This window comes from Brachyistius frenatus, unplaced genomic scaffold, assembly GCF_029030835.1.
Source record: "Brachyistius frenatus isolate BFR_SWC_R1_liver_20210118 unplaced genomic scaffold, ASM2903083v1 Contig_24, whole genome shotgun sequence".
NCBI lineage: Eukaryota > Metazoa > Chordata > Actinopteri > Embiotocidae > Brachyistius > Brachyistius frenatus.
In genome coordinates this window covers 1,370,440-1,388,076 of record NW_027210623.1, presented here as the reverse complement: position 1 = coordinate 1,388,076, position 17,637 = coordinate 1,370,440, and the positions used below count along the sequence as shown (strand labels likewise).

The following is a 17,637-nucleotide window of genomic DNA, read 5'->3' as shown; positions in this document are numbered from 1 at the left end:
GAGTCTGAATGACAGCAGGTTTTTTTTTTGTTTGTTATATGACTATTCTTATTCGATTTATTCATCTTTAAAATGCGTTGTGCTTGTTATTCATTAAATATTTTATTTCTCCAGCCTCGCGTATCACCATTGTTTATAAAAAGACGTTCACATGAAAAATGTCTCTCATGTCACTGGAGAAAAATGATTGATTAGTTTGCCCATATTGTATTCTGACATCTTTACCGTTTTGTCTCATAATTTGAAAAAATACATCCCTGCTTGTTTTTTGAGTGGGACCTTTGACCTGAATGAGACATTCACCTGGAAAAGCTAAAGATGGTTCATCTGTACTCACTGTACCATTTTGTTTTATTGTATCCCCTCTGACGATCATCTGCGACAACCCTGTGCTGAGGATTTGCGGGTGGGGGTAGGAGTCGGCTCTTAAATCGAAATCACACCTCCAAACAGCTCAATAAGTGCTCCTCCTCCCTCTCATCTCCATTAAGAGGTTAGAACAGTCAATAGGTCCAGCAGAACACTGGGGACTGAGACTATTGATTTCACCAAGGGGGAAGGAGGGCAGCCATTAACTGTGCACTTCCTGTGGCCTCGGTGGAACTGCTAAAACTCACTCTGCTCCAAACCTTATTGTAATGACATTATAGATTTTTTTTAAAAAGAAGTTTTTTTCTCTTCATTTTTCTATTTCATTTTGTTTATAGCAGCGTGTCTTGATTGGCACAAAGGAATATTCTGCAGAGAAACTGATGAAGTGAATATACCTTAAATGCAGCTGCAGACTAGAATCATAACCAATCACATAAAGCCACGCAGATGTCACATAATGACATGCCTTGTCAAGCAGGTCTCTTCAATGATACTGTTAAATCTTGCATTTGAGTATCATATTAAATCTGCTATGTTTACCACAAAATGCGTCATTGATCTGAACTTTGCCAACCCTTTAATATGAGAAACAATGCTTTTATCAAGTGCCATCAAAAAGTGCTCAGACTGCTCTTATTGCACCCGAACAGTGATGTGCATGAAGCAGAGGAAAGCAGGAACTTTTCTGAGTAAGTTACATTGCTTGATCAACATCAGCACCTGAGTCACACGGGTTCTCCTAAGTGCCATCGGGCCGCAGTTCAAGTCATTTGCGCTGAATGTTTTCCTTCAGACGGCTCTGAACGTCACATTAAAACTGGACAGTCCGACCCTTCGGGACCAGTTCACGGAAAACCCACCTGGTTGCACTCCTTATCCGATGCATCCATTTCAGTGACTTGGACGGTGATGTTCTGTCCCTCTTCAAACAAGAATGTCTCTCCAGACATCTCTCCAGGCTCATTGCTCCATTGCCGTAAGCTTTCTGAAGCGTTTCATGGATCTCGGTTGTAGGTTTCCAGAGTGTGACACAAAATTTGATGTGTGAATCTGCTCAAGTTTCAGGTCCACATTAATCTTGCAAATGTTCACGTACCAGTGGCAACAAAAACGGGTGTAACTCTGGTGCTGATGTTGATCTGGAGACGTAACTTGGAGCACTGACTCACAAACCTGAACCTGAAAGTCTGAACATTTTGATCGCAACTCAAAAAATCAAACTGCAGATAAATGCATATTTGGCCAATATCCAATGTAGACTATAAACATGTATTTTGAAACAAACAACATTATCAACACACATAAATCATGTATGCGTACATAATTCATGTATAATCAGGTGCTCAATCAGTAGTTTCAATGTAGTTTGAGACTTAAAAACCAGGCAATCAAATACAAATTAAATACAAATACATTTTCATTTTGTGCTATATTTTTTAACAGTGGCGTGTGGGTGTTTTTTTTTGTTTTTTTTTCCCATCTTAAAGCAGCTCCTTCAAATTTCTCCTGATGTTACTTCCCCGTCTTACTGTGGCTGTTTTCGATCATTAAAAATGATTGTAAAGTATTCAGTGACTCCACTATTGGTGAAACATTTAGCAGCTGAAGAGACAGACATCCTTCGAGAGTAGAGATCCAAAAATGCTCAGAGAGAATGAATATTGGAGGCGTGAGGTGGCAAGAAATGCATTTATGATGTTGTTCCATGACTGCAGGAGGTAAATATAAGTAACTCTTGAGTGTATAGCGTGAAATTATGTTTATTACATATGTGTTAATATTGTCTGACTTTTTGCATTAGTTGTTCTCCTTTGTTGTCAGCACAAATACTCAGGACACGCAGGTTTGTTTCCTTTTTTTCTTTTTTTTCTTTTTTTTTTTTATCAAAACAGAAAACAGAGTATTTGATTTTGACATCAACAAACCTCTCGATTTACACAGCAACAGAAGCCATAGAATCACACCGTAACTTCAGAGGCACAAAAACAGGAAACTTCTCACTACTTCAGGTTGCACATTTGTCATTTTTCAAAATAGCACGTTTTAGGTTTCATTCTTTATGTCAATGAATATTATGACAATGATATCAGGGTTGTACGAGGGGAGGAGGAGGTACATGTGTTTAAGTAGGGCGACGGGGGTCCAGCCACTGAATGAAATACATTAATCCAACCAAAGACGGAGGAAAGAGAGAGACAGGAAGAGAAAGAGAGGAACAACAGCACACAGCCAGTGTGGACCACACCAAAACAAAAACAGAAACATGAAGATGAAGAGCGTCCGCCTCTCAGACGGAGCTCGTTTTATCATTCTCATCTGGTGAGCAGCCCCATCACAAACTCTTTGCACTTTTTTGTCGTCAAAGATGTTTGCGTTGGACTCTATTACTATATTTTTATACATATATTTCTTTACAAGTGTTTATTTTCTATATTTGTTATCACAAAAAACACGACTTTGAAACAAATGCATAAAAAATAGTTACAGAAGGAGTGTTCATGATGTTTGACCAGAACTGTTACTATGGATTTATTGCTTTGTACACTGAGTAATGTTTGGTGCCACCTGCACACTGGGGGTCCAAGACGCTGGAACCTCGCTGCTGATGGTCTGTACTACCTTAAAAATATTTGACTTCTAGCTAAAACCCAGCTCTTCTTTTCACCTTTGGTTAATTGTGCAAAGAAATTGAAGCATCAGTAACAGTTTCTGAGACAAAGACAAACGAGTTCAACAGAAACATAAAAATAGGACGCACTACAAATTTCACTTTGATCCATGCATAAATACACATCCACGCACATCTACTTGGTGCGGTGTCGACTTGACGTCGCCACACATGTGACAAAACAAACAAAATTGGCCCCCCTCAGATCTTCTCAGTGTAAGTGCAGACTGAGGACAAAATGCATGGTTCTGTTGTGTGTTGCTTGTTTCAGAAGCCTAAAACACTTGTATCACCAGACCTCCACAGATAAAGTCAGGTGTTTACATTATATAGGAGTTCATCAAATGTTTCATCTCACTTCCACTCTGTGATGGAAAAGGACAAACCGATTGTACACATTAGTGATTGCCCCTCCGACTGCTGCTTCTCTGTAACTGCAAATAAAAATCTTTTATTTTGGTGAACTTTATGTAAAGTATAGACATATGTAAACATATTATGTAAATACATGTTTGGGAATGTTCACAACTTCAAAATGATATTTGACATTTTAAAATCATCTCCCTTTAGTTTTAAATGCCCAGAAAACACATTTACTCAGTCTTTTCTCAATTTAAACAGCATGACAGATTTTTTTATTTTTTTTTCTGTACGGCTCTCATTAGTTTGAGGTGGGCGGGGCTCAGCTGGACAAAAGCCATATTATACATTTATGGGAACCTATCAGAAACATTTGAATCAGGTGACAATTGGGGGAGGATTTTTGGCACCATTATTCAAATCCAATCAAGCCACACAGTCTTGAGCCAAGTGTTAAAATTGATGTATTAAAGAAATGTTTAGTTTTCAGAGGCATTAACTTTATACATTAGTATTTACTCACTTATGCCTTTTAAACACATAAATATCAGTTTCACTAAATAGTCTTTCTTTTCTTCTCATTAAACGTTATAAGGTTTGCTGCTCTATAATAGTAAGACTCATACTGATTTTGGTTAGTCCCCAAAGTCTTTGCATTGCACAAACCCTTCATAAGGTCATGTATAACCATGAATATCATCATCTATTATGTCTAAATTTAATCTATAAACTCTAAATCTCTGCCATACAGGTTTTTATTTAATAAAAAAAAATGTTCTAGTAATGCATTGGTAAAACTAGACGTTTAGTGGCTTTGATGTTGAGTATAATAATGAGAATGGCTTTACTCCTGCACTACACTGTTGAGATCTGACGGGTTGCAAATCCAAAAATCCAATGCCTGACTGCAGAGGGTACAGAGATACAAAAGGGATCACAGGCAGCAAACATTTAAAAGACATTGTCACCTTTTATGCATGTGTAACCAACCGGTCAACACGAGTCATTACGGCCCTCGTCAAACCTCGACACCAGCTCACTCGCATGTTCAGGACTTTACGCACGCAGAGAAGCCGGTGATAAGAAAACACAAATGCCTGTGCATTAAAAGGACACAGTAGTCTGAGTGCATTCAGAACAGATACAGTACAATCTATCTTAACAGAGTGTCTACTTTCTGTTTACAATGCTGTGCAGGGACATATTTATACACTGAAATGGCTGGCTGTAGGAAGTTGTACCATAACTGTTTGATTTGATAGATAAGGGGTCACTTCTGATGGGCAGCTTCTATTTAATCCAACCGGCTTCAGTGTGGTCGGGAAGCCTCGGCTGATGGGATGAAAATGTTTACATTTACACACAATTGCACTCCAAATAAATATATCTATCAATATGCATAATAATACATTTACAGACTGCCAATTTGATATGTTACACCTCTATTAATTAAATATCTTAATTTTTTTTTTAAATACTTTAGTCATTTTTTCATTAAATTGATAATTTTCTAGATTATTTTTTTATTTTTCGAATTTGTGCAAACAATACAACATTGGATTGAAGCTTTTCTTGTTTGTTGATATTTTCATGACTAAAACTGATGCACACTCAGGAAAATAAGTCTACTCGTGTGTCGGTGAATGTGTGTTGGGTCTAGGAGTATCCCTCATCCTGCCTGTAGCCGTAGCCTCCTCCCTGTGCTTCTTCCTGGACATACTCCTCCGTCTTCTCCCAGCCGGCGGCCCAGCCTCCGTTCACCTGCGTGGTCGCACCGTACATCTTGGCCTGACCCCCGAAAGCACCGTAACTCTGCGTGATGTCGCCCGTTTCTTCTGCCAGCTCGTCCTCCTCAATGAAGCCACACTTCTCCTCGCTGGTCAGCTCCGGGTCGGCCCACGGCTGTTTTTCTCCCGATGCAAAGAGCCCGTAGAAGATCACACCTCCATAATGCACCATGGAGGCTATCAGGAACACATACTGCCACTCCTCCCGAGTCTGAAGAGGAACAGGAGAAATGTGAGTGTCTTTTTGTGAAGTCATCCCTCCAACAAATACTGCCTGTGGACACTTTGGTCTAAAAACACAATGAGCCAGTGCACCTGTTCCCAGTGTAAACTGTTCCTTCACCATCCTGCTGCCACCAGAACTCACCAGTTACACCAATAATGTGTCTCAAAAAGCAGCAGAAAATAGTCCCCGACAAATACACATTTTACTCCTGTTTGAGTGATGTTTGCTGAACCTTTAGTCGCCTACTTTAAAGTCATTTTCAGTTTTTTAACATTTACATTTAATCGAGTGAGGCGGTCATAGAAAACTTGGAGCCTTAGGTTTGAATATCTGACTGAAGATAAACATCTTGGTGAAGCTTTGGAACAAGTTAAAACAGAATATACTGGTTGAATTCAAATATAATAAGTGGAATAAGATACATAATTCAGCTGCCACAGGAGGAAATGTGAACCTTAAGGGATTGAATTCATCTTTAATTAATTAGCTAAAAAGAATACTGCAGATATACTTTCATAAGTTTACTGTCCAACTACCACTAATGTAAGATTACTGTCTAGAGAGCTAAAAGAAGTTAACCGCTGGGGATATTTATAAATCTTCTCGGTTACACAAACAGAAATTTGTAATGTTTTTTGTATAATACTAGTACACAGTGTCCTAAAATCACTATGCCCACGTTACCTGTTATAAACTCTTGTAAATGCCTTAATAACCTATTCTAGTTATTTTTAATGTAGAAGCAGTGACTACAGAGATAAGTGTTGATAAAAACAAACAATGCATTTCTTGATTAGACCTCTAATATAATTTAAGTCCCTCTATTTAGTCCTTCTAAGTAGCATATAAACATTTATTAACTAATTTATTACACACTCTTAAAGTCATTGTATGCAGTTATAAGTTCAATGCACGTGTTTATTAATGCTGTTATAACTTCTTGTGCTGACAAATTTTACACTATTAAAACAGTGCTTTACTGCACTCTCATTCATTATCTGTTTATACACACTTATTGCTGTCCACAGGAGGAATTATAATTATTGTCAGATGCATCGATAAATACTTAAATCTGCTTACAGCTACATTACAGGGTATTATAAACCATTCTTTTAATGTTTACTGTATTTACTGCTTATAAAAGCTAATTAGGGGTTCTTAAAGTAAAGTGCTCTGATTTATTTAGGCCTCCATCAGGAATGTTTGCACATAAAATTAGAGTATCTTTATTATTTTAATGTTTAAGGGAAAAGCCCTTACCTTGTTCTTTGTCATAGCACCAACAATCAGCGGACACACCATCCCAGACAGGGTACCCACACCATTAGAGATGCCCATTAGGATACTGGCATAACGTGGAGCAATGTCCAGGTGATTAACGTTAAAGCCTGAGGGAAGAAATACAACACAAAAGTGAAAATATTGCTGATAGATTTTTGACCTTTGTGAATCATAGTAAGGCCAGTTAACCAGATTTATAAGCCCAACTGAGGTCGTCAGTGTGACTCTATGTAACGAGTAAAAAAAGCAACAGAAGCAGGACACGGTTGTAGTTAAAAAGCAGCACAAATGGTGACCATCTTGTTGCAGAAATAGGCATCAACTCGCCACACGTTCCCCTCCCCCCTCCCCCTGCTCCCTCCTCCCCACCACACTCACACTCACACTCTGACTGGCTGAATGAGTAAGTGTCTTGCTGCTGCACACTGTCCGCCTGGCAAATCCCCCGAGACAGCTAGCACTGAATTATTAAACACTCAGAGAGAAAGCTTGAGAACAACGGGCAAGAAGCTGAATTGCAGACAGTCGCAGACATCTGCATCCTCTGTAGGTAAGCATAAACATGACAAGATCTGTTGAATGAATGGCAGAGGAAAGCCGCACAGATCAGCTCTGACAGCTCAAGACGGGCAGCGGAGGGATGCAGATAGGCTGGATCTTTCCAAATGTCCTCTTAGAAGTTACAACTCCTGGACAGGAAATCCTCTTCACACCTAACTTTATAACTTTTTTTTTTAACCTCTACACACAGCCAGGCTTGCTGTCTGCCCTGTTTCTGTTCCTCATGCTAAGTGACAGCAACCATCTACTGGCTGTAGATTCAAATTTAGCAAACATAAATTGGTGTTTTTCCCATTATTGTCAAACTATTCCTTAAACTAAGACTTTTGAATATCATTTCTCACTTTCTTACAAATACAATGCACATTTTCAAAATTATGCCACAAAACCGCACACTAACACCAACAGCTACAAAAAGAAAATATATTCACATTTTTCCCCTTGAAATCTGGCCTTTTCACCTTTTCTTTGACGCCCCAAATCTAAACTTTATATCCAGTAAAACTTCATGCTAACAGTGATTCCGGCATCACAACTACAGTACATTTAAGTTTGAATTTGTACATGAATTAAATCCTGGTTGAACTGAAGGAGTGGTTACGTGCACTGACCTGATATAGCAAATCCACTGAAGCCCACTGCCAGCACGAGGAAGGAGATCGCCATCCCTTTGCTGTGGGAATATCCGACCACCAGCAGCAATGTGGCCTCCATGCCAAATCCTAGCAGAGAGAGACAGCAGGTCACACACACACACTAACACACTAACACACACAAAGCCCACAGGCTGTTGGTCATTGTGGTGCCAATTGAATTAAGCGTGATACACGGTCTGCACTCAATTACGTAAGTGACAGATATGAAATCAATGCACAGTCACAATCAGTGAGTCAACTTGTGTACTGAAGCATTGAACAGATAGATTTTTACAAAATATAAACAAAACCATCTCTCAAACTCGTTTGGCGGCGAAGAGCAACCAAAAAAACAACAACAGTATGGATCCAACACCATGAAAGTAACACCCTGTGGCTGTGCAGAGAGGTGTGGACATTTTTTTTATTTTTTTATTTCATCCTCAGTTCAGAGTTCTCACCTCCACAGTTCATGATTTTCCTGACAGTGGTAGTGGTCAGGATGTTATTGCTGCGCAGGTAGTCGGCCAGCTGGCCACCAATGGGCACAATGATAGTCATCACCAAGTGGGGGAGGGCAGAAAGCATGCCGACCTGCAACCACACAGAAATAATCCAAATCATCTGCAGTGTGATATGACACCACAATACGTTTATTATGCCTGTATGAGGGAATACGGCACGCAATGATTGTTCAACTACAGATGTTCTCCTTAAATACTATTTTATTGTTTGTATTGTCTTTAATTTCAACATCGGTAGCAAATCTCTTTTTGATCAGCTTCTTTCTGGGATGCTGGTTTTATACTTTATTTGAGAGGATGTGACAAGAGGTTGAGTGCTACCAGCATATGTAGATTTATCAGACTAAAGGCCATGCATGTTAATCCTAATGTCCCAGACAGCATGAGCACTGGTTTATGCGTCAACGCAATTGGAAAAACTGGTGATTTTCCCTGAAACACAGATAAACTTTTCTCTGTGTTGTGAACTGATTTAACCTTGTTATGCAATATATCCAATCATCACAAAGAACCGGAGGCCACTGGTTACACTGTCATTGATTTAGATAATGAATCGCTGCATCTGGCTTAGAGCAAAGTATCACATGCTCAACTTGATAACATCCCGCTGACAGTTGAGTTTTTCCCATTGCATTTGAATCTATAATTTATTGATCACACAATTCATGCTCCATGTTTGTGCAGCGATAGTGTTGGCTCACCTTGCTTATCTCAAAGCCAAACACTTCCTCAAAATATGCAGGCTGGCTAATCAGCAGCAGGTAGAACGTCCAGCTCCTGCAGAAGTTGGCCACAATGATTGCATAGACGGGCATAGAGGTGAAGAACTTCTTCCAGGGGGTCTTGAATTTCTGCAATACATTATGACAAGCAATTGAATTATATGCATAAATATTCAGCACATTACCTGACAAAACATACAAGGTGGTGGACATGGCTGATGAAGTTGTAACTTGATAGTGTGTCTGCACTTGTAACGCTGTTTACAAGACAAAGGATTGAAAACAAAAGTACTGTATGGAGGGTGTCCCCTCACCTCTGAAGGACCCATTAGCTTGGCACTCTCTCCAATGCTCTCCTCTATGTAGCAGCGTTCCTCATCCGTGATGGTAGGATGTTCAGCAGGGCTCTCGTAAGACACCAGGATCCAGAACATATACCAGAAGATGCCAAAGCATCCTGCGTATTACAGGCAGATTACATGTCAGAACTTCAAATAATTACAGATGAAGTCCTGCTGCTATTTTTGACCTCAGCAGTAAGCACATGCAGAGTATTTGGCAGCCGGATCTTTCCAAAATGCCTCAGAGAATAAAAGTCAGACAGGAAAGCTAACTGTATCCAGTCCAGTGAGAAAGATGGGAGGTTATTTATTGACATAACAAAACATCAGGGGAAGGAAATCAATGCACAGTCTGCCTGGATAAATCCATTTGACTTTCACTGGACTCTCTAACTGTCAAACTCTTAAAGTTTCAGCCAAGCTTAGAAACACTTAAGTATATGCGTATTTCATCTCCTACTCCTTTGTGCAGTAATACACACGTGTGTCACCCCAAGCCCTCATCGATCTTACCGTAGATGTAGAACACTGAAGACCAGCCTGAATACTGAACCAGGATCCCTGCCAGAGGCATCGCAATCACAGCACCAGCATAAGAACCTGACGCACAGCAAGACAAGAGAGTCAACGCTCGGAAGCTCGGGCATCTTAATCACCGTGATAAAATAAACTGAGCTGTTTCTATGTGTTTACCACAGAATGAGATGGTGGCCAGACGACTTCTCTCCAGTGGCGGAGCCCACTTACTCCAGATGCCATGACAGGCAGGGTAGGTCACTCCCTAAACACACCACACAGCAGCAGTCTGTGTCAATGTATCATGAAGAAACGGTGGAACGCAAACGGTTTGTTTGGGACATTCAGTTGTATTGTATGAACACTAAATAATAGTCTATATATATCTAGTCCGATTTTAAACATCCATTTCAAACATTATAACAGTATTTGCAGCAAGCTTGGAGGTGTAAACCGTGCAAACAATCTATCCGAAATACCCCTTTTAGATAAGAGTCTGAATCAATAGATATCTGATACAAGAACTAACACAAATTAACATTTTGACCCTTGTGATTACCATGAACAAACTGCATGGTGCCCGGAGCAAAGAGGGCCTGATGAGCTGTTCATGGAGCAAAGCAGGCCTGCAGATATTAAATCTTCATCAGCCACTAATTTGAACAAACTGAGCTGATGGAAAATACATCTTGCATGGGATGTAGTAAAGCAGTGCAGTGCCACCTGGTCTTTAAGACATTACATATTTAAGTATATGTTGTTTTTAGTTATTTTAAACGCAATTGATCAAAACTATAAATCATCCTTCCAAAAATGTGAGCTGCAGCATGATATATGATGCTGGTCTACTGGTGGAAGAATTGTTTACAATCATGACTGAAATGTTTGATACCATTCATCCAAAAACTTTGAACAAATGGAAAACTGTCAGACAGAAAGATGTTTTCATATCTAAGAACTGTTGGATCAGCTTTCTGTATTTTCACTACAATAAACTGAATGGACATGTCAAGATTTACTCCACAGCAGGCAGATTTCTGGGTGTTGCATTTCACTACGAAGGATTGATGAGCCTTTGCATATCAGCATTTTCTTCCTCATCTATCTGTACAAGCGCACTCTGCTGCTGTGTATCAAGGATATAGAGGGAGACAGAAAAAAAAAAAAAAAAGCCGGACTATCCCACAAAAACCAACTGTAGTGGACTGGATCAATACAGCTCGTCTTAAATTTCCACTAGCTGAATATCAAGTGCGTGTTACAGTCTTTTCTTTGTTTTCTCTTGGAGGACATTTTACAGGAATCTCTTTTTGAACACAGAATTATTGCAAATCCTCAGCTATTTATACCCACAATAACAAAAATGTACATGACATATTCAACCTTTATGTTCTATTAATTGTGGATATAAATTCATTGCTAATTTTTACTCGTGAATATGTTAAACCATTACACACACGGATTTTTATTAAAGCAAAGAAAGATTCAAAACACTGTTAGATGCTGACATTGTCTTACCTCCACCAGTCCTTGCAATATCCTGACAAAAATGACACACCCGTAATGGACTCGGGCAGCCGAGGGGATGAACATGTTGAGAATCGAGGTGAGGATAATGGCTGCACCAAATACCCTGAAAATATTATAAAATGCATTTTAGATGAAGCATTTTATACCTAGAAACTCCCCTCATAAAGAACTGGACAGATTTAGCTCTGCTGTTGATGACTAGGAACCGTGCACTGAAATACCACATTAGATCAGACCTCCCTTTTATTTTGATAGCTTTCTTGTTGTGGTTGTGGATTGGTTTCTGCTAAATTATTTGCGTTGAGGGTGTGAATACTCTTTCCATGGAAAAAAAATATCCATTAAAACATATTTCATATTTAACACAAAAAGCCATTCCAAGTCTTCTTGTTTTTATCTCGTGTTGTTGTAAGGACACAAATCCGTCACATTTAAAACCCCTTCCGAATAAAATCATCTCTGCACGCAGGCTACGACGCGGGTCCTGTGGCGTGTCATCGGATCTGATTGGCCCTGCCCCGCACGCGCTCATTGGCGTCACGGAAATAAATATTTTAGGCAGCAACGCCCCATTAACAGTCATATGTGTTGCTTAGCAACCGTTTTCACTTTGACAATGCCCCAAGAAATGTGTTTTCTGCGAAGAAGGACATTTAGTTCTTCTTTGACATTGACCGGCAGAACCGAAAATAATTTATTGGTCTCTATGTTATTTATTTATTTAAAAAAAAAAAAAAAAAAAAAAAATTTTTTTTTTAATCATATGCGTGTTATGACTCAATAATTTATATAAACTACTTATCGAAAAAAAAAACTAAATTATCCATGTACTCGTCTGTCACCGGTTGTTAAAAATAGCTACCACTGCTTATTACGGCGTACGCGGGAAACGGGAAGAGGTTTTTAAAAACAGGAATACGCATATTTATTTTGTCATCTTTTTTTTTTTTTTTTTTTTTCGCAAAGGAGCAGCTGAGCAGGTGAAGCAAGGCCGTCCATCAACACCGAGCTGCTTCTCATTTCTGTCACGACCTACCGGCCCTCTCCTGTGCACGTGGGGGGGGGGCAAACCCTAATCCGGCGGAGACTCCTGTCGGGCACGAGACCGATTGATTCGATTACATCCTCGTGTCAATCAACGGGACGAGGGAACCCACACAGACGGAGGGCAGGGAAATAAAACGTAGCCTAAATGAAATGAATGAGAAGGGCCCACATTAAAGATGGGGCAGCCTGTCGTAGGCCGTCGTAGTTTTATAACTTTTTTTTTTTTTTTTTTAAAGATTTATTGATTATGCTGCTGTTCGCCTTCTTTTTTTTTATTTTTTATTTTTAAATTTGGCTATAGGCCTAAACGTTCGTTGCAATTGTGCAATGAAGGTTTAGTCCTCTGGTTTAAGATACACTGAATTTATTTCCTGTATATTAAGTAACCAATTTTGACAATTAAATATGAAATGTAGCTTATAATCATGTATCTCAAGAGTCAACCCCTTAAATGTGCACCCCCCCCCCCCCCCATATTAATATTACATCCTACAGTGTCTGTGATATAACGTGGGCTAATTGTATGACTGAGGCATTGGCAGTGCTCGTGTGAATTAAAGCCTTTGGCGACAAGAGCGAGTCTGGTCTCCCCGCCCTGAGAGAGCGACAGATTAGACTCGGCTCCCCCCAGGGAGCTCATTAACAGGTGGCAGAAAGCCCTGACACCAGGAGCTGCAGGCCTGCCAGCCCGCTGCCCTCCCCGCAGCTCCACACTGTCTGCTGCCTTCATGCAGTCACACTCCGTCTTTATGTACCTGTGACCTGCAGCCATTCCACTGTTCACACAAGAATGACGCCGTATTTTGAGACCTCGCTTTGGCTTTTTTTTTTTTTAAAGATTTTTTTTTTTTAAAATTTTTTTAATTGGATTTATTCCAGTCTCAACGTGCACATTTTCGTTTTCTATCTATTTAAAAAAAAAAATAACCAGTAAAGGGGGGAAAAAAATAGCATGAGAACAAAGGAATAGGGGCATTTACTTTCCAGTAATTTCGTTAAATATGACAACAATCCTAAAAATCTACATCTGCCTCCACGCACCTTTTGTTCAAAGCCATATTTATGGTAATTGACTGGGAGGGCCGCCTACCTGTTCGCTGCCAGTCTGGAGCATATGTACCCTCCGGGGATTTGTGTCACGATGTAGCCCCAGAAAAAAGATCCGTGAATCATCCCCACCGTCTCTGGATCCCAGTTGAACTTGGCTTTCTGGAGGCATATGATATGGAAAAGAAAAATAGTAAAAAATAAAATAAAATGACCAAAGCAGAGATGTTTAGGAATTTACCTGTGTTAACATTTCTTCTCAATCAATCAGGAAATAAACGGCTTTAGTCAGTGGAATTGGATTGATGAAAAGGGAGGCCTGTTTACTAAAGGCTCACAATGGTTTATTTCGTTTAGATTACATCGATGTAATCAGTAAAGCATCAGTCTTTCCTGCCTATTAATATGCTATTAATAATTAAACTATTGCTCCGTGAAAAATATGTAGCTGTCTTGATGGATGAAGACGAGCATTTGGTTAACATTTGGCCTTAATTAGCACAAATATATACAAAATTTATCCATTTAACCCAAATATTCTTCTTCTAATGTAAGTATAGAGACGTAGTTTTAGATGTACAGTATTTACCTTTTGCACGTGTTTGGTTTTTACGAATGTGCTTCCAAGGAAATGTGAGCTTTAGAATGACTCGATGTATTTTTGCATTTCGGCAATAAATACAGGACACAGACATCCATTTCACGTTGTCTTTTTTTTTTTTTTTTAAATTGCAAGATGTGCTATTACATCCAAAGAATAGCCTATGGCTATAATATAGGCGTGCTGACATTACTAAACAGCTTCATCTCTATTGTACATTAGGATCTGGGTGTATGTTTTAAAATACACAGTCATATTACACATTTTTACGCACAAATTTTTAATTAAATTTTGAAAAAGCTGATCGTGATTATTGGGATTGATTTATGATTTATTAGATGTAATATGGCAGTAGAAGGCCTGGAAAGCTCTTTCTCATGTGTGGATAAATACATTTTCCCTTTTTCTCTTGGTAAAAATCATAATCGGGTGTTCGGTGTCTTGAGGCACGTGTTGTTTGTCTGCCATGTTTTTAGGTGCTCGCTGCCTTTGCCACACCTCTTTGATGATGATCTTGCCGTCCTGGTGGATGGTGCTGTTGTTGACCATGCCCACTATGGCCACGCCCAGGTTGCATCGGATACCGAAGGAGATGCAGAAGCCCAGGCCGCTCATCATGGCGATGATGTAGCGGCGGGGCAGACCGAAGCAGTAGCAGTCGCACAGCGGGGGTTTCTTCTGCGCGGCCTCCCGTGGCCGACCATCCTCCGTCAGCTCGATCACCTCCCCGGTTTTCTGCCTCCTCTCCATCAACCTGCAACAACCAGGTGATGATGACACTTCTACCGAGTTCGCCAATAAAACAACGTCACATTACATGAGGAAGATGCTCAGGAAAAAAAAAGTTATACTTCCGCCCTAATGGAGGCCCATTTTAATTTGCTTTTAGCATCAATATTTAATTCTGGGATGAGTGCTTTGGAGCTCAGATGGATCTTGTGCCTATCTGAGATTTCTTGTCACACATTCAAAAAGATGTAGGAGACGGAAATTGAAGAATCATCATAATCAAAGAGCTGTTTGGATAAGGAGGCCTCTGCACTGAATTGTCTTTAATGGAAAATATTTTCTTCTGACGCACTGAGGAGACTCAAATCTGTGAGGTTCAACATGACTCAAAAAGACATGGGCGACGATTACAAACCAACTTTGTTCATCTGTGTTTGACCTTAAGAAAAGAAAACGATAAAACAAACAAAGTTGAGCCTGTGGAGCTGAAAAGAGGCGGAGAGGTCCCTGACTGTACCGCATTGCAGCAGCCCACTCACTTTCACACTCATTAGCATTCAGGGACTGAGCAGCAGCTCCAGCCTGAAAAGACACACGTCTGTCTGTGGGCTTTCCTCAAGCTCCTCTTTTTTTTTTTTTCTTTCCAGGAAAATCACATAGACTATTCGTTACATAGTACGTGTTTGTCCAAAATCAGGATGCAAAATGATACAAATCCAAGCATTGAAATTCGTTTTTCTGCAAACGAATGAAAAACTTAAAGAATAATTCAAAATGGACATAAAAAGAATCGAATAAAATGCAAGTTGGTCTTAATTGCAGGCCTGGTATGTTGGCTGCGCCTCAAAACACAGAGGTGTCGTCGCCTGATCCTGAACGAGAATCAGTTTTATTTTAATTCTCATGCATATTTTAGAGGAATAATAGCAGCCAGTGCTCTCACGAATGTGTGTATGACACGGACGATGAATTCGCAAGGGAACAGGCCCCAATCTAAACATAACTGGAAGTCTAAAAATGTATTTATTCACCTGCACGTGCAAAAACTATAAATACACACTAAAGAAAAGCCATACAAAATGTCTAGGTTGAAATGGCCAAAGTGAAGATGGTGATTTGGAATGAAACACGGGCTGCTGGCTTCTCATTGTGTGTGCGTCACTGCTCTCAAACGTGACATGAAATGTATCGCAAATTATGAATGGATCCCCACAAAATTTCGCGCGTGGTCTGCACGTTCTGGATAACTTATCTGCCAATGAGATTCATGTTCAGGCCCCTGCATCAGGATCCAGTGGCATCCAAACCTCTACACGCGCGCGCGCGCACACACACACACACACACACACACACACACACACACACACACACACACACACACACACACACACACACACACACACACACACATTTGATTGCATAATTTTCTTCTCACATCTAGAGGCGTGACTAGAGACCTCTGCAAGTTGTGGAACTGTTTTTAGGTGGCCCGTGGACCCACACATCTCCGTGGCTCGTGTCTTGCCAAAATGCAGCATGTAAATAATCACATATGAGCGTGGTAATTCACGCGCGCCAGTTCACATGGAAAAAAAATAAATAAAAATGCGTGCCCTTACCTGTGCATATGACCCAGGGTCTTGCCCGCAAATTCCTTCACCCCCGCCGTGGCTTTCGTTTTCACGGACTCCATATCCAGTTTCTGTGTGTAGGCCTGTTTTCTCTATACTATTTTACTGCTTACGCGTCATGTTACAGCGCAGGATGGCCGACTGCAGCGGCTACAAGGAAAACAACAAACGAAGTTATCAGAAATCTGAGCCCAGGGAGGCGACCATCCAACAGACGAGTCTAAATTTTCAGCGCTGATGTGAAAGCCCCTTCGCGTAAAGACGGGCAATCAAACGAGCTGCGCGCCTTCACCCACCACCACTTCATCTCCTGCCTTGCGTACAGTAGCCGCGCCAAGTGCCATCACGACGAAGACGAGCGAAATTGACAGCCAGCGTCGTAGAGCGATACGTATCTATGTTCACAACAAGAAGAAAAGGAGAGCTAATGAATCAGAAAAATTACAAAAAGTCAAAGTTCAGGAAGCAGAGGTGGGTGTTTGGAGTGGCTTCAATAAATCAAAGAGGGAGTGAGGCTGTATCGTGTCTCCTGTGGTGAGAGCAGGTTCATCTGACGTCGTGTTCAGCACCGAGGTCAGCGACAGCAGCTCCGCGTCCAACATCTGGCCAGCTGCTCAGCACGAATGAAGGCCAGATTTAAAAACCAGCATGCAAATACATAAATATATGAGTCTGTTTCTATTGGCAATTTCGTAATAACTGAGGGGAAGAGGAGGACATGTTTTAGGGTGAGACACGTCGCTTTAATTCACAGTCTAAATGATAGGACATAGAATAAAATTATTTCGATTCTATATTTTTCATTTTGTGTTTTTATTTATTCTGGAAATATATATTTTTTTAATAAAACAAAGAGAGTATTCTGATATGAAAACTGCAGCTCTCCCGAGGGCGGTGCTATGGAAACCAAACGAGCAGGGGTGAATCCCCGCCCCACACGCCCCCCCCCCCCCCCCCGCCCACCTCCCAACAAGCTCTTCTCTCCAACGTAGGAATTCATCAATAATTTAAGCGTCTCCCCAATTTTCATCCCCACGACAACCACATCTTCCCACCGAA

At 40.4% G+C, this 17,637-nt stretch overlaps 1 protein-coding gene across 1 annotated transcript; it reads right to left on the bottom strand.

Moving 5' to 3' along the window:
* Positions 1-2,114: 2,114 nt before the first annotated feature.
* slc17a6b (solute carrier family 17 member 6b) lies at positions 2,115-17,190 on the bottom strand. Its single transcript, XM_069697668.1, has 12 exons — positions 16,567-17,190; positions 14,717-14,972; positions 13,661-13,779; positions 11,512-11,626; positions 10,171-10,258; positions 9,991-10,077; positions 9,451-9,593; positions 9,116-9,265; positions 8,352-8,484; positions 7,867-7,977; positions 6,674-6,801; positions 2,115-5,398 (listed from the first exon to the last, which is right to left on the bottom strand). Exons 1-12 carry the CDS (start codon positions 16,638-16,640, stop codon positions 5,057-5,059), a joined length of 1,746 nt encoding a protein of 581 aa, XP_069553769.1. The 5' UTR covers positions 16,641-17,190; the 3' UTR covers positions 2,115-5,056.
* Between the last annotated feature and the right edge of the window lie 447 nt (positions 17,191-17,637).